Here is a 25,438-nt window from a genome sequence, read left to right on the forward strand (position 1 = left end):
GGGATGTTGAAGGAAAGCTGAAGAGTCCAGAGCAAACTTACTGCAAATACAGAAAAAAAGAGAATAAGCCGACTTTTTACTGAGCTGAGCCTCAGTGTCAATTTCTAATACTGTCATGTACCACCTTGTTGCTCGTGGAAGCACTAGGTGAAGATTGATTCTACGATGAATTAATTAAAAGAAAGTTTAAAATCATGAAAGTGTAATGCTTTTACTTATTTTGCATCATTAGATTAAGATTGTTTTTTTCTTGTTACATTAATGTCAGGTATGTACATAATAAAACACTTGCATAACACTGTGCCACAGATTGGTCATGTGTTGAATTAAAAGCAGAGAACCCTGTCATTTGTCATATGTTAGGTGCATAGAGTTATTCCCACAGCAAATCAATCCCTCAGCATCCATGTATTTTCTTATCAATGTTTTCTTAATAGCAGAGGCTTTCTTGTGAATGTACAATAAATGACAAAACACTTGATAATTTAAATTCTGCCCTTTCCACCTTGTCTGCCACTCATTTTGCTGTAACAGTTAATCCTAATCCAGACTTCTTTTTTTTTTTTTAATAAATGAGTGTGGCTGTTACTTTTTGGGCTACCTTAAAAGGATCATGATGGAAATGAAAACTGTATTTACTACACCATGTTTCTGGAATTTGAGAACTGTTATGTTGATTTTTACTCAAGCTGCTCAAATACTTGATTATATAATAACTTAACATTCTTAAATCCCTTTGTATATGTTAGTTTACCAAAAGAAAGTGGTTTCATTTTATTTTTCTTTGAGAACACTTTCAAAGTTCAGATCAAACAAGATAAAAGACAAATGAGAACATTAGTTAACAAATAACAAAAAGCTTAGATTTTTTTTAATAATGAAAAAATTCGTAGTTATGGGTTACTGTCTTGAAGTGCTGCAAAATAATTTTGAACAGCCTTTCTTGGTGAAATTTTTTCATCTCACTTTACTATTATGTATGTTGTCTTATATATGGACTTTGACTGACCATTACAAAACTTTAAATTTCTTATTCTTTATCTATTGTGATGCTTAATTACTTGCGAATTTGTGATCATTGACTTGCGGCATAGCCCAGATGGACAGATGATCTGACAATCTGTTAAAGACTCTTAGACTAATTTTTTTGTGTTAGACTTTCTGCTTTATACAACTGCAAAATGAACTAAAGCAGTGGTTAAAAAATTGCTACTGGTAAAGCAGATGTCAAATTATGTACTTCCTAGTCGTTGGGTATGACCTTCTTAATATATACAATTGCAAATATCTGGGCACATCAAATTTAATGACTGGACGCCAACCATTCAGCACAGTAGTGCCTGCCTCTTTTTGTGACAGCCAATAATGTGCAGCCTGATGGGGCTGATGCAGTATTATGGTTTAACAGGTATGGCTAGTTCAGCCGCAATCTCTATATGTAAAACATCAGATAGACAAGCTTCTCTTCTGTTTGTCAGGGCCAGTACACCTGCATTCCTTGTTCGTCATCGGTGCATTATATGCATTGCACTTCTGGGTGAGCATTTATTGGTTGTTAGCTCTCATCCACACAGAACACATCCTTGTCCCTAAAGACAAAATCAAACATTTTTGATGAATATGACAGACTACAAAACTGGCCTTCACGGAAGCATGTGGCTGACTGCCTTAAGTTACCTCCAACTTGCTAAGATTATACTGTATAAATGAAGGTTGAAAATTGTTGGTAAAGCTGTGTAATGTGACATGGACTTCACCTTGTATGAAAAGTTTTCAGAGTTTGTCAAATTATAAATGATTTAAAGAGCCGTCTCATATATTATGGTTCAACATGTCTAGATGTATTTGAAATTCATCATCAGGTTCTAGGTGACTGTAGGAATACTCTAATTTGACAAAGTGAACACTATCTTCTGTTGTCTGTGGGGGTGGTGACATCCCTACACCATGTGTGTTTTGTGCATTGAACACTGTTAATTGTTGCACATACTTGCAGATGTAATATGGAATATATGTATATTGTTTTGTTGAAGCATTGTACTTGGTGGTTTTCTTTGTTAGCCTTTTCTTTCTGAGGACCCTATCAATATGGAGAACCTCCCTTTCAATAATGGGAATGGACAGTCATATGGATATACACTGTATGAGACTGTTGTGACCAGTGGAGGAACTCTGCATCCAAATGATAAGATTCGAGACAGAGCACTGGTAAGTGTTAACCTTTGTACAGCAATGTCAGTTGTCTTGGTTTAATTTAAAATATTCATAAATTCTTTAGTTGGATAGATAGAAAGAATGAACAAACAAACTATATTTGTCCTTGGGGGAAATTAAGCTTTTTACAGAAGCTCTTTTTAAAAAATAAAAACACACCAGAATCACTACAAATGAAGAAAATTCAAAAGAAAGAAAACTTTGGATTTGGCTGCCACAGTCACAGGCATATTTCCATTGGTAATAAAAGGAACTCCTGTAACGTTTCTTACTACATGTGCTGAATAATTCATTGGCTGAAAGTCCTCAGTGTCAGTGTGTCAGAGAGAGGATATGCAGCATTGTTTATAATGGGACTCACTGTTGCTTTAATTCTCCCCATTGCTGCTACCTCCAGGGGCATCCAGAATGTGTCCCATAACTGAGCTTGCCCTTTTAACTAGCTTGTTAATTTGGCGAGCCTCTTTTGAGGTGATGTTACTAGCCCAGTGTGCCACAGTGTAGAAAATCGCACTGCTCATCACAGAGTTGTAGAGGATATGAAGGACATCATTACCCATGTTAAAGGGTCAGACTCTGCTTCACCCTTTCTTATATAGCTCCTCTGTGTTACGAGACCAGTCCAAACTGTCACTGATGTGGCGCCCCAAGTACTTACAGTAGTGCATCAACTCCCTGAGTAGTGACTACGATAGAGGCACTGGGATGGGGTGAATGTCAATAACCAGTTCCTTGTTAAAAACCACAAATTTAAGATTCTCAGTACGTTTAGGTAACATCCATGAAAATGCAGGTCATTATACAGCAAAGTGTCTGAATTTAGCAGAGGTGAGAAATGCAGCCATTTTACAGAAGTTTCTGCTCTTCTAGATTTTTTTCAGTAAATTGGATTTCTGTATTGCTAATGGTTTTCATATCAGCAATTGTGTACGCTCTTTGGTAGTGTAGGACCAGCATAACACAAAAAAATATTTTCAACCCAAATTTAGGCTTGTGGAGAGCAGAACCTTTCACACCACCATCACAGTGTAAGGCAGCATCCAGCCCTTGATGCAGTGCCAGTCCAGCCCAAAAACTAGAGCATCTGTCTTTTAATTTCACTTTCAGAAAGTTTTTCACTATATTTACCGTCTTTAAAAAGGACATAAAAAAGTGTTTTTTTTTCCATTACTAAAAATGTAATGTTAATTCATGAATGCAAATTATATTCACACAGAGCTGAAACTGCCTGTCTAGTGTAACATTAACTACTATTTTTGTTATTTAATGCTTGAAACTTGTGTCTTGCTAATCTGTTGGTCACATTCATTCTTCATAGTTCTGTTCACTTCAATTTATTATTATTGTGTCTTACAGCATATTAAAGTATTTGTCACTAGACTCACAGGTGGAATGGGAATACAGTACATGGTAAAGTAACAGAGCAGCAGACACACATTAGAAAAACAGCAGCAGTACACATCAATAAATACACAGTGGTTTCAAATTGAAAAAAATCAGATAAACAGTGCCTTCCATCATTATTGGGACAACGACACATTTTTCATTCATTCATGGTAAAACCAAAAGGTATAATAATAATACCCTTTAGTAAAAACTGAGAATGTGCACTTTAATTACATGTGAATTGCTTCATTACAAATATGAAACTCTGGAGCACCGGGGCAAGTCGAGGTAAATCATTTCTATGTCATAAATATTATGGTAAGTAAACATTATTTAAAACATTAGGGTAAATAAACACCGTAGCCTTTATAGGGTCATTATTGTCATGTGTACAGAGCACACTGGAAATGAAAAAATGGAATGTGAGATCGACATGAGAATTATACTAATCTGGGGTCATGAATTGGTAGCTGAGTCTATAAAGAAAACTCTCGGTTTACCAATCAGTCTACATCCCTTTCCTCCCCTTTGGTCATGAGTTGTGGGTAATGACGGAAAGAATAAGATGCCAAGTACTTGTACTTACACTTCCTGGAATGGCTGGGGTGACACTCCGTGATAGGGTGATAAGCTTAGGGATCTGGGAGAGTCTCACATTAGAGTTACAATTCCTCCTGATCAAGAGGAGCCAGTTAAGCTGGTCAGAGCATGTCATTCCCTTTGGAGCTGCTCCGGGCACGTTTCACTTAGCAGAGACCCTGCAGCAGACCCAAGACCTACTGAAAGGATTATATCTCTCCGCTTACTTGGGAATGCCTAGTAGTTCCCTAGTAGGACCTGTAGCTGGGGACAGTGAAGCCTGGGCTGACCTGCTTGGTCAGCTGCCATTACGACCCTCACTGGGAAAAGTGGTTTTAGAAAATGAAATTAGATAAAATGTGCTATTTAACATTCATCATACTGTAAAATAAATTGCAGATTGATCAGTATCATTAAATTACCGTTGCAAAATGACTAGCAGTAATGATAGTGGTAGTAGCTGTAGTAGTACATACGTCACATACACAGGGTACAGTGGCATTCTTACTTGAATATATCCAACATACAGTACTTGTAAGGTGTTTTCACTCTCCTGTGCAATGGTAAACCATTCTATGGAATAGAAAACACAAAGCAGCTTACCCTATGGTTAGTTATGCTCCCAGTTCATGTGATTTGTCCGATTTGTTTTGTGTTAGTACTTGAGTACAAAATTAATAGTCACAGGTTGAACAGTTCACTCTATGGGAGTTGAAGCTTAAAGACTTGGAAAATAAAAACTGTTTGAGTTTACTGGTGTGACATTAAATGATGTTACTTACTACATGGTGGGGTTAAGCAGTTTGTTTCTTGGCAGTGCAGGGTCTGAGATGACTTCTTCTTCTTCTTTCGGCTGCTCCTGTTAGGGGTCCCCACAGCAGATCATCTTCTTCCATATCTTTCTTTCCTCTGCATCTTGTTCTGCATGTTCTTTCTCACCACATCCATAAACCTTCTCTTAGGCCTTCCTCTTTTTCTCTTCCCTGGCAGCTCTATCCTTAGCATCCTTCTCCCCTCCCAATATACTCAGCATCTCTCCTTTGCACATGTCCAAACCAATGCTCGCCTCTCTGACTTTGTCTCCCAACCGTCCAACTTGAGCCGACCCTCTAATGTACTCATTTCTAATCCTATCCATCCTCGTCACACCCAGTGCAAATCTTAGCATCTTTAACTCTGCTACCTCCAGTTCTGTCTCCTGCTTTCTGGTTGTTGCCACCATCTCCAACCAATATAACATGGCTGGTCTCACTACCGTCCTGAAGACCTTCCCTTTCACTCTTGCTGATATCTGCCTGTCACAAATTACTCCTGATACTCTTCTCCACCTATTCCTCCCTGCCTGCACTCTCTTTTTCACTTCTCTTCCACAATCCCCATTACTCTGTACTGTTGATCCCAAGTATTTAAACTCATCCACCTTCGCCAACTCTACTCCTTGCATCCTCACTATTGCACTGACCTCCCTGTCATTTACACACATGTATTCTGTCTTGTTCCTACTGACCTTCATTCCTCTCCTCTCTATATCTCCACCTCTCCAGGGTCTCCTCAACCTGCTCCCTGCTATCGCTACAGATCACAATGTCATCAGCAAACATCATAGTCCACAGGGACGCCTATCTAATCTCGTCTGTCAACCTGTCCATGACCATTGCAAATAAGAAAGGGCTCAGAGCCGATACCTGATGTAATCCCACCTCCAACTTGCATCCGTCACTCCTACCACAGACCTCACCACTGTCACACTTCCCTCATACATATCCTGTACAACTCTTACATACTTCTCAGCCAGTCCCGACTTCCTCCTACAATACCACAACTCCTCTTGAGGCACCCTGTCATATGCTTTCTCCAGGTCCACAAAGACGCAATGCAGCTCCTTCAGGCCTTCTCTAAACTTCTACATCAACAGCCTCAGAGCAAACATTGCATCCGTGGTGCTCTTTCTTGGCATGAAACCATACTGCTGCTCACTAATCATCACCTCACTTCTTAACCTAGCTTCCACTACTCTTTCCCATAACTTCATGCTGTGGCTCATCAATTTTATCCCCCTGTAGTTACTACAGTCCTGCATCTCAGGGTCTGAGATGACGAATAATGCTTAATTTAAGCAACTTTTGTCCAAAATGTCCTGTATGGATGGGCCATTGTGATGTGTTCTGTAGTGTAATGATGTATTGGACTATTTTAACCACCCACTGCACAGCCTTATAGTCTGCCCCAATACACTTGCTCTACTAGGTTATCCTGCAGTTAATAATAATAATAATTCATTACATTTATATAGTGCTTTTCTCAGTACTCCAAGGGCAATCCACACAGGGAGGAACCGGGAAGTGAACCCACAATCTTCCACAATCTCCTTACTGCAAAGCAGCAGCACTACCACTGCACCACCTATGAGGACAAGTTGTACTTTGTGACTTAGATAAAGATTTAGGAAATCAAGGTAGTAAGACATTTGTAAGTAAATTACTTGACCCTTCCTAGATTTTTAGTTTTTTTTTGTTCCTGTTACATTTATTTTAACAAAGGACATATTGACATAGAAGATCAGATTTAAATAAGGCTGAAGATTTATTTCCTGTAATACTCCCAAGTAGGAATGCCGATGATCATGTGTCAGAGAAAGTAAACATATTTAGCCCAAGTGTAGAAAGAAACAGAAGAAGAAGCAGTGTGTCTAGAACATTCTGTTTGATAGGTGAGTGAACAAGGAAGGAGGAAGCTGATGAATAATGCGCTCTATGTATCTGGTCACCTGATTATTATCAAATTCTTTGAGCAACTTTTGTTTTTTCAAATCCAGTGGTGGTGATTCACTAGGTTGTTTATGTTACTCCTCTTTCAGCTGCACGTCTTATCTACATTTTTTTCTGTGTGTGTGTGTGTGTGTGAAATGAAGATAATATATTATTTAAATAGCATGAAATATTGATTATCTCAAGGAGAGAGCCAGTAATTGCCTGTTTCCCATGAATTATTGTGTCATTTAAACATAATTAATGAGTTTAGTGAATAAGATAATAAGATGTAAGCACAAGAATAAGTAAATGAGTTCTGGTTACTTTTGTAGTAACTTTTGACAAGTCCATATGTAACATACATAAAACATTTTCTTCCCCCTTTCCCATCCTTTGCAATTTCTTTGTACACGCTCCAGTACAAGACAGTTTATCACTCTCAGGAAACAATTACACTGTGAATATCGAATAGTAAATGATTCAAATAAAATAATTACTTCCATATCCGATAAACATTTTAGGTGCATCTCAGGGAAATGTGATGACTTTCTAGAGGTTTCCTGTTGAGAATCTATATGTGTGATTGTCTGCATTACACCATTTTAACCTCTGAATATGGGCACGGACTGGGAAATGAGAATGGACCTAGGCTAGAGACTCATTTTTCTTTCGGAGATTGCAACAACTACCCTGTGACCTCTGATCCAACTCCAGCAGAGATGCCTTCATCATTGAAGTAACAGTCCTGTGGGAGGATGCGATCAACGAAGCTCATGAATTTAAGAAAGTGCAGTACTCCAACCTAGCAGCTGAAGCAGATGACAGATAACACCTAATTGAAGTGGGGTGCAGGGGATTTGTAGCCAGTTCAGCAGCAAAGTTCCTCAGGGAAGTAGGTGTCATAGGGCACGCGCAAAGAAAAACAATCGAAGAGCTGACCTACACCACTGAAAAGAGCAGCAACTGGGTATAGCTGAAAAGGAAATATACCATTTGGACTGCCAAGGTGACCAGCTAGGCATGAGACACACACCCAGATCTGATCAGCTTCTGGTAGGCCTGCCTCAGTGAAGAGTATCTTGTGATAAAAGGTCGAAACACCCAATGATGTTGCCTAGTGGCCATCTCCAAACATCTCCCTCAGACGACAGTTGCGGTACGGAAATATTCTTGAAATCTTTATAAGTACTGTTGCGTAATTAGTGTCAGTTGTAGGTCAATTCAGGGGTACATCAATGGTTCTTTGTTCCTGCACTAGCGAACAGGTAGAGATAGCTGCCTGCAAATTGAGTGTAGTCAGTATAGGAACAATAGCAGAGTATTTAAGGAGCTGTAGAGGAGATAGATTAACTAAATCTTGAGTTGGTTAACACAAGAATTACCAGAGCCTACGAAAAAACTCGTAAATCCGGCCCACTTTATATCATTTCACACCTCTCCATCAGCCTCTTTTGTCTGCTAAATGTGTCGATAAGCCCAAGCAGCCTGCTATACCATCCCCCCACCGCTTCAGAACGGGCAAGAAGTTCTCCCAGTTCCTTCCTTGATTAATTATCTGAGAGTGAGCTACTCAGAATTGTAAGGGGAAATAATTTGATGTGTGTTTTGTGTCTACAACAATCTATGAAAACACATCGTTAAAACAGAACCGTTTTTCATGTTTTAGTAATAAATAAAAAAAATGTAAACATGAACTCTATAATGTGTGAAGGCTAATGATCAAATATCAAATAAACACTTTCACAAAAGGTGCAAGTACAATACGACAGCTTCCGTGGTGCTGAATTATAATTCAGAGGTCGTGAGTTTGAAACTAGCTTCCGGCAAATTTACCGTTTTGAGTGGTGAGCTGCTCTTATTGTTAACAATATACAATAAAAACATACATTTAATTTGTGTCTGTAACAGCCAGTGTAAATTTATAGCACTTGTAAAAGTTAGCGTTTTTATTTTCACTTTTATTCTCTCAGTCATGATCACGATACGATGTTTCGGAAAACATTGTGGCACTAATGCAGCATTATTCATATTCATTCGCACGCCTTCATGCGCTTGTAATCAGTGACTGCGTTTTTTTTTTCTGATCTTGCCCGTGTCCACTTTTGGGTGGCACAGTACTGTTTCTTTTGTACTTCAGGACATGTAGAAGAAAGAATAGTACAGAGAGGTCAGTTCTGTGCTATATGCAAGCATCAGATTCAAATATTAACAGTTTCCACACACCCAAGGATCGTCCTTTCTATGTTTACGACATGTGTACCTGCTGCAATGTACACACTTCTCTCTGTGCTGTGGTTACTATTACACTGAAGAGGCTGGGGGAGCGGTGGTTTTGGAACCGAAGCCTGTCAATGTTGTATCCTCTCTTGCTTTATCTATCGCCTTTTCTAGTAAGAAGCGACAACTAGGTTCCTCTGCAAGGTGAGCAAAGAACACTCTTCTTTTCTCAGTAGCCCCCTGCATGCCTAGCACAGTACATCATGTGTTCATTGCCGCCAGGTCAAGCTTGTTATAGCACAAGCAACTGGCCATCCTTATTCACACGCCAGCCTTGGGGTGTGTTCCTCACCTCAGTTTAGCTAGCGAAAGAGAGAACTACTTAATGGATTAATCGGGTATTTTCCTATAGTTTGCTTAAACATTCTGGTCTGATTTTGCAACTTCTCTCATAGCGCTAAGAATCAGTTCGCTTGCAGGAGCGATATATTCACGCTAATCCGAGACAGAGGCTGAGGGCCAAGGGGAGGAGGAAGTGTAACATCAGGAGTAAGGAGCTGAGCAGAGCCCTCATCACTGTCCTTTTTCACTAATGCGTGGGTGGAGCCGCGGGGCACGGCTAGTGCATTATAAATACAAGATAGGAGTCGCTGCCCTAAAGGAAGTAACTGCTGAAAAATATTTAGGTTTATGTTGACAGAATGTTTTCATCTTCAAAGTATTGTGCAAATGAAATTTAAACGGCAAACAAAATATTAAGTTATATCGCAAAACTGTTGAATATATGCTTATACTTGGACTATAAAATTGACTAGTGAGAGACACCGTCTGGATTATTGTGTGCTGTTCTGTTTACTACACTACAAAAAAGACATGCAGCTCTTGAAGCTCTGCAGAGGGAGAACAAGCAAATGCATCCTAGAACGTAAGGACATGTTGTAATCTGAGAGACTCAGATAATTAAACTTATTTAGTCTCAAGTAGAGGAGAATGCATGGGGATCTAATCCAGGTCTTCAGAATCCTGAAAGACATTGAAAAGTAAATCAGGCAGAATTCTTTCATCTCAAGAGTGAATCTCGTACTTAAGGACACAAGTAGAAATTAAAGAGGGAGTACATTTAGAACTGAAGCCAGGAAGCACTTCTTTATTCAAAGAGTTGTGGGAGTCTGAAATAAACTATCAAGCCATGTTGTTAAGGCAGAAACCTTGACAGCTTTTAAGAAGAATTTGGATGAATAGAGACAGCTTAGCTATTAGCTAAATAAATGAGCCTTATGTTCTGACATTCAATGTTTTTTTTCCTTCTGTCTTATTATTTATTCTGTTATCAGTTATCCCATCTGCCTGAACAGGAAATCTAAAGATGAAAGTCATCATAGAGAGTTTCTGCCCTATAAATACAACTGCATAATTTATGAGTTTTTCTGTATTTTTTCCTTGCAGGTATTTATTGATGAGCAGTTTATTGGAATTTTAAAACATAACAGCATTGAAATGGTTGTTCCCGATGGCAAAGTAAGCTTTGTTGAGCTATGTCTGACATTTATATTTTGTGAGGATGTGTTATATAAGTAAGAAAAACCATGATCAAATGCCTTTTGTTTTTTTTTGATGTAGGGAAAGCGGAAGCTGAGATTTCTTGTAGAAAACTGTGGCCGGGTCAATTATGGCAAAGAGCTGAACAACCAACGAAAAGGTGATCAATTATTCCAACTAATCTTTTGTTTTAAGCAGTATTTATCACTTTGAGTATTAAAACAAGGCAAAATATTGCCAGAATAAATTTTAATAATTTAGATTTGCGTATTTTTCAATTTTATTGTATAAATAAATGCTATTACATTTTAATTTGTTAAGGCACCCTCTTTGGTGAGGTAAACCTAAATATATGGTAGATTTTTACTTAACTCATGAAAACACCTCTGTCTATAATGCAAGTATTGAAAGGTAAAATTACCCTAATTTCACATAGAACTCAAATCTTGTCAAGTAGACTTTTTCATAAACGTCACTTCATCGCCTCTTAATTGGTTAAATAATTCATTTACATACTTGAGGTATACCTCTCTGAAAACTTTTCAGTTAGAAGACAGACACCAATCTGAAGGAAAGTGAATCATGTTTACAGCAGATTCAGAAAGTATTCAGACCCTTTGACTTTCAACTAAACTTGTGTTGTAGATTTCATTTTTACTAGATACTTTTGCCCTTTTTGTCCATCAACTTACACTTAATAACTCATAATGACAAAGTGAAAATATGTTTTCAGAAAGATTTGCAAGTAAATAACTCTCTTGTTCAGATAAGTATTTAGACCCTTAATTCAGCACTTTGTGGAAGCCCTTTTGTCAGCAATTACAGCTTTGAGTCTTCTTGGCTGTCTCTACAAGCTTTGCACCCCTGTATTTGGGCAGTTTATCCTATTCTTTTTGGGCCATTCTCTCAAGCTCTGTTAGACTCGATGGGAAGTGTCTGTAAACTGCTGTTTTCAGGTCTCTCCACAGGTGGTGGTCTGTGGGGTTTAAGTCTAGGCCTTGGCTGGGAGCACTGAAAGACAGTCAGAGACTTGTCCCGAAGTCACTCAAGCTTTGTCTTGGCCGTACACTTTGGGTCATTGTCTTGCTGATAGGTGAACCATCACCCGGGTCTGAGGACACATGCATTCATAAGTAGGTTTTCTTCAAGGACCTCTCTGTATTTGACAGCATTCATCCTTCTCATTCATGTAATTATTAGGACTTCTTATTCACTACTCAAAAGCCACTTTGGCATAAAGTAAAGGAGTCTGAATATTTTCTGAATCCATTGCACATACTGTATACGCTATCAGTTCACTTTTCTATATGCTGGATAGAAGGGTTGAGGTTGTGGTTTCTGTGTTTAATTTATGTTCCCTCCTTCACAGCACTATATGTTCTTCATGGAGACAGCTGTTAACCAAACAGCAGCCTTAAAAAAGGTTCTGTATCCCATAATACTCAAGTTAAAAAGGTAAAATTGAAGAAGATGAAATAGCTTAGAAACAGAATTGACAGCGAGTTCTTTAAAGATTATGGTCCAAGAATCTGGGAGCTAGTGCAGTAGCACCTTTAGCCAGTGTCAGTACTAGTTTTTTGTGCGTTAATATAAAATTTAAAATACATGTTAAAAGACAAACTTATAGAAACAGCCTTTTCCAAAAATCATCTTGATGGAATTATTCTTTTTTGACGCCTTGATGAAGTGCTGAAGCCTTAGAACTTTATACCCTTTTCAGTGGGGAATGTTGGTAAAATAAGTCGACTCACTAACAGCAAATCCCTAGAACGTTTCTCTTGCATGTGAAAAGTAACATGCTCTCTTTATTTTAGGTATTATAGGAGACATATTGCTTAATGGGACACCATTAAAAGACTTCAAAATTTACAGCTTGGAAATGCAAAGCACTTTCATTGAAAGGTAAGATCACAACAAATGTAATTTTTGAAAGCAAGGGTCTTCAGAGTTGATCCTGGATGGCAGTAGTGGCTCTAGTTTTTTTCCCCACAAATAGTTTTCCTGTTTCTGTTGAATCATTTATTGCTCATGCAACACAATTGGCTGACCATAATGGTTTGAGCCTTATCCAAGTCACTCGGGTATGCCCGTATCTTCTACATTCAACATGCTGGCTGCAAGTGCCTGACATCTGCTTACCATCTAATATATCATTACCTTGATGTGCTCCATTGTTAAGAGGGACAGCTTAACTGTTAGCTAAACAGCTTAGCTTGATGGACTGCCTACTCTCATTTGTCGAATTTCTTATGTTCTTATAACACGGTCAACAGCATTCGCTTCATATGGGAGTGGCCCTAATGTTTTGACTCTTCATACAGGACATTTTGGACAAAAGTTGCTTAAATTAAGCACTATTCGTCATTTCAGACCCTGAGATGCAGGACTCATCATTGCATTTATATATGTGTGTATATATATCCACACACTCATATGTTTTGTGATTTCAACTTTCCTCAGATTGTTTTATTATGTGATCTCTGCAAAAAACTTGGTTTGTTAAATTTTAGATGTACATTATTAGGATTTAACAGACTACCAGAGATGGTCTTTTAGATTTCCCTATACATTTTAGATTTCCTCATACATAAAACGATCCTAATAAAGCTGGAATTATGCCAGCCAAAGTCTCAACTCTTATACTAAGGTAGCAAAGCATTCTAGCTTCACTTGTTAATTGAATTTAATTGGGACCTGAAAGTGTTCTATTACAGTTCAGATGGTGAGATATAAGAAGGACTGAGCCACTTTCTATTGTTCATTTACAAACAAGGCATACTGGGGTAATATGTACATGTACACATTAATATGGTAAGAAGAAACCTTATTGCTTAAAAATCGAGGGATTTGAGTCCTAGCTGTCTTGTATCATTTCTTTTTCATTCTGATTTTGTGATTTTATGCTTTCTCTGTACCCTTAGGCTGAGAGGAGCCCAGTGGAAACAAATCCCAGAGAAGCCTATATTTCCAGGTTTTTTCCGAGGAATACTATATATTGATGGTTACCCCGGGGATACATATGTGAAGATGCAGGTAGGCTCATTTTGCTGCTTATTTAAAAGAACATGTTTTATTGCAGTTAGTTTTTTTTGTCTTTGTTTGAAATTTGTAGGAATGCACTTCTGTTTTTTTTCCTCTTTTCCCTTTTAACTTAATCAAATGTAAAATGTTTATGGAAGCTAGGCAGTCTAGAGAATAAATTCTGTCAAGTGCAGATGGACACCGTAACTTATCAATTTGCTTCTCAATCTGAAACTCAGCCTGGTACGGCTACTACTGTGAAAGATGGAAAGCCCAATTATAATGCCATACAGGCAATCTAAGCGAATTGAATGACTATAAGACCTATTAGCCTTAATCCTCAGGGCCCCCTAAATCACCTTAGAGCCCATTGGAAAGTAGCTGAGGACCTGTAAAGTTTGCTTTTTATGCAGATGGGGGAGGGGAATGAAACAACACGGGTCTTCTGACATCTGCATAGGACCAGCAGCAGTTCGAGGAACATACCTTTGATTCTTTTAGTGCCTTTACTGCTATTTCACATATACTGCTAGAAGATGAGCTACAGTCAGTGCAGGTGATACCCACTTTACTTTCTTGGATTATTAACTGCATGATCGGTAGTCTGCACTTTGTGAGATGCCCCTCAATAATGTGGTGTATAATTGGTAGTCAGTTTCCTCCAAAGCAAGGGATGAATTGTTATTAACAGGGACTGACTATCCTGAAAGAATTGCACTAAATACCCCAACAAAGCCAAGGGGCCTGCTCCTGCCATGATCACAGAACATCACCTACCCCCAGTTTTGGTGTTGGTGGTGGGTGGGAGGTTGTTGCTGGCATCATGAGCAAGTTCTAAGGGCAGTGGCAGATGCCATTTGTAGAGGAATCCACCAAAGTAAGCAGTGACATCCAGCTAAGCAGGCTATTGTGTCTGCTAAAGCTGGGGAGAAGCCACAACCTCAGCATATGGTTTCAGGTGGCCTGCTAACAACAGCACAAGACTGCAGCCCCTGGGTAAACAAGGTAAACAGTTGAACTTCCCTGAAAACATCTTGGCAACCACAATTAGGTCATTACATCTCGGTCATCTGGGAAGATCAGTTTAAAGAGAGGGAGAGAAAGAAAGAAAGGCTGGTGGCAGAGTGTCAGAGCATGGGATGGAAGGCGAGCCTATGGAAATAGGCTACAGAGGTTTCACTGGCCAGTCTTTTCATTGAACCTTGAAACTCCTTGGCATATGCAGAGAGCACAACAGAAGAAGTAGGAAGAGCATTCTTAAAGCTGCTGAAAACGATTCTAGCTGGTTTTGAATCAGGAAGGCGGAACCTTGGTATAGCATGCTACTTCTACACAAACAGGACTTTAATCATCCCCAACTGGGTTACTCAGTTTGGGTGTCTGATGATCAAAGACCTGAACAGTCTATGATTCACAGTTCATCCCTGACTGTTTTGTTTCAAAATGGGGTTCAAATGCCATTGATATGTCTCTTTTGTTAGTTTTTTTCTGTTAAGTGTGCATCATTTTGTTTCTTTGTATTTAAGTATTTTGTTTTATGGATGCTTTCCAAAAAGGTAGGGCCATCTGCCCATCACACAAGGTGACTGCCTTCAGCCCTATAAGACTAATGAAAACCAACAGTCCTTTGTGGTTCATTGAATGCGCTTGTGGTGTTGGTGAATTTCTCTAGTGATTATGGTTGTTGTTCTGATTCCTCGAATTTTTTGAACCCCAAATTTTTACTTTGTATTTGGATTGTGTATTGGAACATTGTTTGCCTTGGACTGCTTTTGTTGTTTCAAGCAATTCCTTTGTCACTTGTGCTTCTCAGAACCTTATTTGATTACAAAGCTTTTTTTGTAAAAATAAGTCATTTTCTTTATAATGATCTAATGTTGCCCTCTCATTATTAGCCTGAGTTTGATGGCTCTTCCACCTCCAGTTAGCATTTTGAGAATTTTTTAAGACTTGCGAGTTTAGGTGCCCTGTAGTTTGTAACACTAACAATGTGTCCAGGTTGCACTGCAAGGTGTATTACAGAACCAAAAAAATGTCCTATGAGTTAGTGTCACGCTGACCAAACTTGCTGTCCAAAAAGGCACTCACCTGCTAAACTCCTGTTGAAATATGCACAGTCAAAAATAATGCTAGTTTTTAATTATGAGCTTTACAATATAGTCTTGTTTATTCAGTTTTATTCACTTAAAAGTGGCGTCTTATCAAAATAATTTTGTATTCCTCACATAAATTAAATATTATGCATTTTATTTAACAAACTGTCAAAAGCCCAGTTTTTCACCCCAATACACTTTATTCCTATTTTGGTCTGTTTCAATCATATTGTATGCTGAATAGGTGATGTAGTAAATTATCATTAATCTCTACGTTTGCCTGGGAGGAGTTGTCCATCTGTTTAGCTGTAAAAGGACAGAATAGATACAGCAGCGCTAGGCTTTTCAGTTTAACCAGTTTCTTAGTTTGTTATCAATCTTCATTTTTAATTGAACTTCTTGTTTAATGAAATGACTCATCCCAGCACTCAGCTAGCGGTCTTAGAAATTAATAATAGTGTGACTTGTACTCCTCTTTGAAATTGAGATAAGCGCTTATTGTTGCCTTGACTTTTTACTGTATATGTCTATTCAGTTTCTTCATTTTTCTGGCTCTCATTAATTCACTTGCATTTTAGGAATTTTTTTAGATCATTATTGTTTTTTAATGAGCAGGCAATTAGCAGTCATAAATATTAAGGTAGGCAGCATGAAACCAGCAACCTTGGTCCTATTTCTTGTGCTAATTTAAGTACTTATTTTAATAAACCATTTAGAAAAAGAACAATAAAATCCATTGAGTTGCTATAACCATTGTTAGTCTTTAAAATATTTTGTTGACTCCCCAACCATCACTTCCACTAAATATCAACAGAAACTATTTGAAACTTATAAAACCATCAGAAAATTCCCAGGAATGTGTCTAACTAAAATTTTGTTGAGATGGCCACAAAAATTAGTTACAAATTTGGAATTAAAGCCTGCAGACACTTTGACCTTCCTAGGTTAGGAATAGCTAGAATAAATGCACCATTTGGTCCCCCTGTATTAGATCCTAATGACCCTTGAATTTGATGCTTCTTTACTCCAATTCTTTTATTACATAGTGGACAGTATACCTCAGAATGTCCTATACACCCAACTCAAGGCCGGATTAAGACTATCACAGACCTCTGGGAGACTTAATGAACAGAGCTCCTTAACAGAGAGTTGATCTTACTTTTGACAGTTAAATTCAGCACACAGACATAGTATAGCTTAGTACTGGGTGATATCACTTGGTCCCCATTGATGATTTCAGCTTGTGGATAGCAAATCGCTTCTTGGTTAAAATGACAAATGCGACAAGTACCCTTGAGGGTGCACAGAGAATGCTGTGATAGTAGACCTGCCCCTGACTTCACCCCTTCAAATTAAGCATGCCTTGCTTATGTACTTTATGCTATACCTGCTATGCCATCTCTCGATCCTTCTGTGATGCCCCACACATTGTAGCTCTTACACAGACTTGTAGACATGACCAAACTTTTACTGAGCAGTGAGTGAGTTAGAGCTACACAGACAATGGGACTGGTGCAAACTGTGATTCGTTATAGTAGCAAGTTCTACTATCAAAAGTGCCAATAGCAAAATCCTAAAACAGTAACAATAAATAAAAAAAAAATCCCAAAACAATCCACATGATACTAATGAAAATAATAAAAAATGAAAAAAGTAATTATCTATATACATATACACCTTTCACAATAAGCCAAGTAGTTAAAAGAAAAAAAAGCTATTTCTTTTTCCCTATAATAAATAATGACAGTACAGGAATGTACATAAAAATAGGTAGACGGCACACAGATTTAACCTAATACCACTCCTTTAATTCAGAGATTACTTGCCCTACTGTACATTCTTTCTTAACACTGAAGATCAAAAGATGCTTTCTTGTACCAGTCTTACAGTTTTATTTACATTTGCAGAGTTTACCCATCCAATCAGAACTGAATTCACCAATCACACTCACCACATGACATTTTCTTCACTTCACCGCACAAGCGCATGCAGGTATCACCTCCTCTTAAAATGAACCCAAACCCTCTTCTCCACCAGCCACTCTTTCTAGCCAAATGTCTCATACCCTGGAGATTTTGTAGATTTTATTTAACATTTAGAAGCAGTTTTAGATTATCAAATAAAAATGTTGAATCTCATGATATTTTCATCTGCACATTGTTTTTCCTTAAATATTTAATCAAATTAATAACTGGACATAGTGCCCAGCCCTATCACTAGAGAGACTAGGCAGACTACATGCTTCTTCTATTAGAGTAATGATTTTGATTAAAAATTTAGATGCTATAAAGTGTGCTGGTAAACTGAACCGTAGGCTGAGACTAGCCAATCAAATCAGTGAAGCTTTACCACCTTTATTATTAAACATTCTCACAAAGTAACATGTCAACACACTGTCAAGAAATGCCTATGATGCCTTACCCATTATTTTATTTAAAATATGTTAAATATTTCTTGTTATGTAAGTAATTTATAATTTTGGGTTTTATTTTGCAGTGAAGACTTTCTTACATTGTAAGAATGAAATTAACAATGTCATACAGTGTTGACAAACTTTTGCACTTTGGAGTGAATTCCAAGGTTTCTGACTTTAAAATGATCTTTATTCTTTTGCTTCCGTTTGCAGGGGTGGACTAAGGGAGTCCTGTTCATCAATGGACACAACCTTGGGAGGTACTGGTCAATCGGACCCCAGCAAACTCTCTATTTGCCAGGGCCATGGCTTCAACGTGGGATCAACAATGTATGTATACATTTCATTATGAGACCAAGGTGAAAGGAAACTTGTAGACGGCGACAAGGCTGCATCTTTGCAAAGCTTGTGTGCTACTTTGGGACTTCTCAGCAGAACAAAACATTAGAGTGGCATGGCATTAATCAAGAGCAAATTTCCAAGGGAGCTTAGTCAGGAATATGTGTGCCTTTTGGTTTTCATTTAGAATATGCTAAAAGTGCTGAAAGCTGCAAAGTGACAAGAGCAGCAAAGTGTAATTACAGGTGTTTTATTACCCAATTTTTTAGGCTTCTTAGGCATAAGTAATACTTCAAGCAATTCCTTCTTGTTTTTGTATTTTCATTTTTAGGTTTGTTTTATTATTTATGCAAATTAAAGATAAGCTGAAACCTATAAATAGACTATAGATAGGTAGAAAACTTAAAATCTTAGTAATTATGGATCAGGGTCATGCAGGAGAGAACTGAAATCTGTCTTTTAGAGTATCATTCCTATCTGTCTGTCTACCTCTGTGCCTGTATTTATAATTGACAGCTGCATGTTCTTATTTCAGACCTAGATCTGGCATGAGATGGTTTACAGGACGTATGGTATAATAGGTATTACAATGTAGTAGTCATGAGAGAAGGCATGTTTCTTAAAACATTTAGAAATGACAGTGGGACATTTTATAAAGAAAGTAAAATATGTAGTTGACTTCTTCACTAGCCATCTGCAATTGTTAACATAAGTGTGAGTCCATAAGGACAGAGCATTTCAACATTTCCTACTAGAAGTGGCATGTTTCTTTATTCTTTCAAATAAACAGCTAAACATTAGATTTCACTTGTTAGTTGGCAAAAGACAATATTCAAAAACTACAACGGTATGGTGAACTTGAACCTTGGCAGCTTCTGTTTATAGCTGTGTCCTCTGTGCTGCTTTAAAAATGTATTGCTTATGAGTGTTTCTGTATGACCAAAATTATGATGAAATAAAATTATAAGTTGATCTAAATAGCTTTAGTTATGGTATACCAATACTTGCCAACAATTTTAAGATCTTTCTGTGAAAACAGGTAGGACAATAATAAATAGTTACTATAGCTGGTATTTTTGATATTCTGTTTAAAATAATGCTAGGTTGTGCTAGCAGATTCATAATATGTTTAATGTGTGTGAGAAACAAGTTCTGAATTTTTATGACTTGGGCTATTCAAATTATGATTTTGATTCTTAATATGGATTCTGGCCTGCTACTCACAAAAATCATCCTTAAATCTTACTATCACGTACTGTTTTATTGCTGTCACGTATTTCTTTGATTTCCTCTCATATTATAAGTATGCATATACGTACAACAACTACAACTGGAACGTCAGTAATGACATTAAAGTAGTGGCACGCAACTACAACTCTAGCTGGCATATCCCAAATCCTTCAAATGCCATAGCCAGGTTAAAGAGTCTCATGACATTAAAAAGGGTAGCAAAGAGAAGCACGTAAACTACAACCCAATAAAGATATTCTTGTCTCTTCTTCATATACAACTTGGACTGATGAAAAGATTTGTGATGCAATTGTGGAAGAAATCAACATATCAATTAAAGAAAGAAACTTATCAAAACCATAAACTGTGGCATGTTGCTAAAGATTTGTTTTCTGCGTTCACACTTGTACTTGGAGCAGACAGTGACAAAAATCGTGAAAGGTTTTACAGGGACATTGCAGTGACAGAAAAGTGGTACCTGGACAAGTGGAATCCATTAATACAGTCTGACTATTGTTAGACACCAAAGCGAGAAGCATCCAATGCGATGTACGAATGAAAATTCGCTGTAAAATATTTTTAGCTCAATTGAATTAATATAATGCATCAGCATCATGAAGTAATTAAACTTGTTAAATTCAATCAAAATTAAGTTAGTTTCTTCAAATTCCTGCATGATAATCAATGTGAAATTCCAGTTGTATTCAGCTTAAAGCTGTCAATCATAATCACCAAAACATTTCTATTTCAGTTATAAAGGACTTCTACACCCAAAAAATGTGTGTGTGTGTGTGTGTGTATGTATGTATATGTGTGTGTGTGTGTGTATATATATATATATATATATATATATATATATATATATATATATATACTACAGGCAGTACAGGCAGTCCCCAGGTTATGTACGAGATAGGGACTGTAGGTTTGTACTTAAGTTGAATTTGTAAGTAAGTCGGAACAGGTATATTATTTTAATAAATGCTATTGTTCACCGATTGTAACCAAGTGCTCTGCCAATGAATGATGGAGTTTCACCTCTCTCTGACCTTTTTATTATTTCTACTTTATTTTCAATGGTGAATGTTTTTCTCTTCTTTACTCTATCACCAACACTTGCATCAGATTTGTGTTTCAGGAACATTGTTGAAGGGTGAAGACTAAAGGTTAAGATGAGCTCTTCTGCACAGCACTGTCCACGCTATCACAGCAGGAAGGCACCCGTCGTCAACACGTCTGACGTACTGACAAGAGACAACTTCCTGCTATGTGCGTAACAGTACAAGCAGGCTTGCTGTTGAGAATGACTTGAGGCGGTGAGGGGGAGCTCATCACTCGCACACCACACAGTCACCTCCACTACGGTATGCTGCCTGCAGCGTCCGCCCACTGAGAACGAACACGGTGCGGCCAAAGGCAGGCAGTGAGCCTCCTACCAATGCCCCCATTCAACAGGCAGCCATCCGAGACACACTACAATGCTACCCCACGCCACCCCGTTCACCCTCAGTGGCCTCCGTTCAGCCACAACCGGGTCACTGCTTGCAGCATTAGCAGCTGCCCACTGAGAAAGAACGGGGCAGCCATGTGTAGTGGGTGAGCAGTTAAACCCCCCTCTGCTCAATCCAGCCTGCGTCCAGTCAGGAGCAGTTGCTGCGGTGGGGTAGTGGGCGGGCAGAGAACCACCCCATCAATCCTCCGTACTGCACACGAGTGATAGCTGTGGCCCCGGTGACTATGGACCACGGGTCACGGCTTGCCGCTGGGTGTCGCCTGAGGGACACTACACTGCGCAAGCAGTGAAATCGCCCCCCTCCAGCTACCGCTTGCAGCGTCCCCAGGCCGAAGATGATGGAGCGACAGTTACTGAGGCGCATGCGTCGCAGCTTCGGCTCCGTTTGTAAGTCATAGGTTGGATGTCCGTAACCTGGGGACTGCCTGTATATGTGTATATGTGTATATACTGTATATGTATATATATATATAGGGACTGGGCAGTCTCATGGTCTGGAATCCCTACAGATTTTATTTTTTTTTCTTCAGCCTTTGGAGTTTTTTTTTGTTTTTTCTGTCCACCCTGGCCATCGGACCTTACTTATTCTACAGTGGTGTGAAAAACTGTTTGCCCCCTTCCTGATTTCTTATTCTTTTGCATGTTTGTCACACAAAATGTTTCTGATCATCAAACACATTTAACCATTAGTCAAATATAACACAAGTAAACACAAAATGCAGTTTTTAAATGATGGTTTTTATTATTTAGGAGAGAAAAAATCCAAACCTACATGGCCCTGTGTAAAAAAGTAATTGCCCCTGAACCTAATAACTGGTTGGGCCACCCTTAGCAGCAATAACTGCAATCAACCGTTTTCGATAACTTGCAATGAGTCTTTTACAGCGCTCTGGAGGAATTTTGGCCCACTCATCTTTGCAGAATTGTTGTAATTCAGCTTTATTTGAGGGTTTTCTAGCATGAACCGCCTTTTTAAGGTCATGCCATAGCATCTCAATTGGATTCAGGTCAGGACTTTGACTAGGCCATTCCAAAGTCTTCATTTTGTTTTTCTTCAGCCATTCAGAGGTGGATTTGCTGGTGTGTTTTGGGTCATTGTCCTGTTGCAGCACCCAAGATCACTTCAGCTTGAATTGACAAACAGATGGCCGGACATTCTCCTTCAGGATTTTTGGTAGACAGTAGAATTCATGGTTCCATCTATCACAGCAAGCCTTCCAGGTCCTGAAGCAGCAAAACAACCCCAGACCATCACACTACCACCACCATATTTTACTGTTGGTATGATGTTCTTTTTCTGAAATGCTGTGTTCCTTTTACGCCAGATGTAACAGGACATTTGCCTTCCAAAAAGTTCAACTTTTGTCTCATCAGTCCACAAGGTATTTTCCCAAAAGTCTTGGCAATCATTAAGATGTTTCTTAGCAAAATTGAGACGAGCCCTAATGTTCTTTTTGCTTAACAGTGGTTTGCATCTTGGAAATCTGCCATGCAGGCCGTTTTTGCCCAGTGTCTTTCTTATGGTGGAGTCGTGAACACTGATCTTAATTGAGGCAAGTGAGGCCTGCAGTTCTTTAGACGTTGTCCTGGGGTCTTTGTGACCTCTCGGATGAGTCGCCCCTGCACTCTTGGGGTAATTTTGGTCGGCCGGCCACTCCTGGGAAGGTTCACCACTGTTCCATGTTTTTGCCATTTGTGGATAATGGCTCTCACTGTGGTTCACTGGAGTCCCAAAGCTTTAGAAATGGCTTTATAACCTTTACCAGACTGATAGATCTCAGTTACTTCTGTTCTCATTTGTTCCTGAATTTCTTTGGATCTTGGCATGATGTCTAGCTTTTGAGGTGCTTTTGGTCTACTTCTCTGTGTCAGGCAGCTCCTATTTTAAGTGATTTCTTGATTGAAACAGGTGTGGCAGTAATCAGGCCTGGGGGTGGCTACGGAAATTGAACTCAGGTGTGATACACCACAGTTAGGTTATTTTTTAACAAGGGGGCAATTACTTTTTCACACAGGGCCATGTAGGTTTGGATTTTTTTTCTCCCTAAATAATAAAAACCATCATTTAAAAACTGCATTTTGTGTTTACTTGTGTTATATTTGACTAATGGTTAAATGTGTTTGATGATCAGAAACATTTTGTGTAACAAACATGCCAAAGAATAAGAAATCAGGAAGGGGGCAAATAGTTTTTCACACCACTGTATGTTAATTAATGTTGACTTATGTTTATTTTTTATTGTGTCTGCTATTTTTCTATTCTTCATTTTGTAAAGCACTTTGAGCTACATTTTTTTGTATGAAAATGTGCTATATAAATAAATGTTGTTGTTGTTGGGGTGAAGAGTGCCTAACGATTATCCTCAGTGTAGTTCAGAATGCACTAATTCTTAGCTGTAGAACTCCAGTGCCATGCCATAGGTTTACACATAAACCCTCAGAGCTTTTCAGCACCAGGTTGGCACCCTGTCAAAGGGTGGCTCCTGTCTTGTATTTGGCACTACAGGAATGGGCTCGGCCCCTGGGACCCTACAACAGATTATGCTGAATGACTAATGTTATGTTATGTTACTTTTCCTAAATTCAAAATCTGATTAAATAGCAAGAGTAAACTTCAAAGTCTCAAAGTAGATATGCTGTTTACAGAGGAGTGACTTGATATTTTACAGGGGAGAAAAGTGATTAATGATTTTCATAATATTCTGCTTTTAGGTAATTGTCTTTGAGGAACAGGAAATGGAGAAAAAAATCAATTTTGTGGATTCACCTGATCTGGGCATGGCCATTGATGTGGACTAAAGTCAAGTCACAGCAAAATAACAACTTTCCACCATTGTGGAAGATTTTAGACTGTTCTTGGCCCTTTGACATGGACATGGAAGCACACAGATTAAATGTACAAAGAACATTTTTTTGTAAATCTACCTGGGGTGCCCGAATGAACAATCTAAATGACAACTGTGTTTTTTTTTGTTTTTTTCTTGTTTTAAGAACTGTAACTTTATCAAAAAAGGAATTCTGTTCAGGTTGGTAGCTGCTTTAATATTTCTGAAATTTTCATATATGTTCACTTCCAAGTTAAAACATAAAGTGCTAAAAACGGAAAAAAAAACTGAAATGGGAACACTGTTACCTAATGTTAACATGATAGTTTTGGTGTTTTGATCTTTCCATCCATCTTCATTGGTTTCTGAATAAAAACATGGGTAGGGTTTTTTTTTTCTTTTTTAATTGTTTCTATTTATTTGGACATTTTGTGTGTTTGTATATAGCTTAAGTTTAAAGAATTGCAGCATTAAAGATTTTTCCATATGAAGATTTTACTTTTGTTTTTTCAGCTCTTTTCCTTTAATCAATGTACTTTAGAATTTTGAATGAAAAGGTTACGGCATGTTTTCGTAATTAAGGTAAAAGTCCACATTTATGTATTTGTTGTCGATTTTCTTTTTTACAGATGTGTTGCCTTTTTTGGTTATTAATCAGAAGTTTGATCTAACATAAGGATGAGATAAAAAGTTTTGCATAGAGTTTAAGGCCAAATATCTTTGTATATACCGTGAGAGGTGCAATATAAATAGCAAATTTTCTGTAATGTTTAAATCAGCTTTCTGTAGTCATCAACATTGTGAGGTGCCTGTTATGAGTGTATATTAGCATTGATCTGGACATTAATTTGACACGTACTACCTATGGTGGCAGCGGTATTCCCTGATGTAAGTGGCACAGATTGTTTGGGAGTGGTTTGAGGAACATAATGAAGAGTTCAAGGTGTTGCCCAGGCCTTCAAATTCCCCACATCTCAATCCATTTGCACTTCTCTTGGATGTGTTAAGAGTACAAGTCCAATGTGTGGTGTCTCCACCTCCACCTGAAAACTTGTAGGAACTGGAGGATCGGCTGCTAACATCCTGGTGTCACACTGCATAAAATGCATATGCAAAAACTAGACAAAAAAAAACTTAAAATGTGAGTTGTTTTGCTTTTTAATTAGCAAATACTGTATATCCACCAATGGGTGTGGAAGGGCAGGTCCACGGTGTAATAATCAGGAGTCCATTTTAAATAAGTAATCATTTACACTCGCATCTTCGGGTTGGGCATGGAAGCGTGGCAGGAGGGTTCTAGTGGGGGATGTGGGGAGATG

At 38.3% G+C, this 25,438-nt stretch overlaps 1 protein-coding gene across 2 annotated transcripts in view; it reads left to right on the forward strand.

Moving 5' to 3' along the window:
• The window catches only part of LOC120535914 (beta-galactosidase-1-like protein 2), a 108,809-nt gene extending 84,192 nt beyond the window's left edge, over positions 1-24,617 (forward strand). For both annotated transcript variants that reach the window (XM_039764095.1, XM_039764094.1), the window contains 7 exons: positions 2,062-2,208; positions 10,593-10,664; positions 10,767-10,845; positions 12,500-12,587; positions 13,607-13,718; positions 18,426-18,542; positions 24,007-24,617. In XM_039764095.1, the coding sequence (XP_039620029.1) occupies positions 2,062-2,208; positions 10,593-10,664; positions 10,767-10,845; positions 12,500-12,587; positions 13,607-13,718; positions 18,426-18,542; positions 24,007-24,093 (702 nt within the window). In that variant the 3' untranslated portion in view covers positions 24,094-24,617. The remainder of the gene's footprint in view (positions 1-2,061; positions 2,209-10,592; positions 10,665-10,766; positions 10,846-12,499; positions 12,588-13,606; positions 13,719-18,425; positions 18,543-24,006) is intronic.
• Positions 24,618-25,438: the final 821 nt, after the last annotated feature.

This window comes from Polypterus senegalus, chromosome 9 (assembly GCF_016835505.1).
Source record: "Polypterus senegalus isolate Bchr_013 chromosome 9, ASM1683550v1, whole genome shotgun sequence".
NCBI classification, from domain to species: domain Eukaryota; kingdom Metazoa; phylum Chordata; class Cladistia; order Polypteriformes; family Polypteridae; genus Polypterus; species Polypterus senegalus.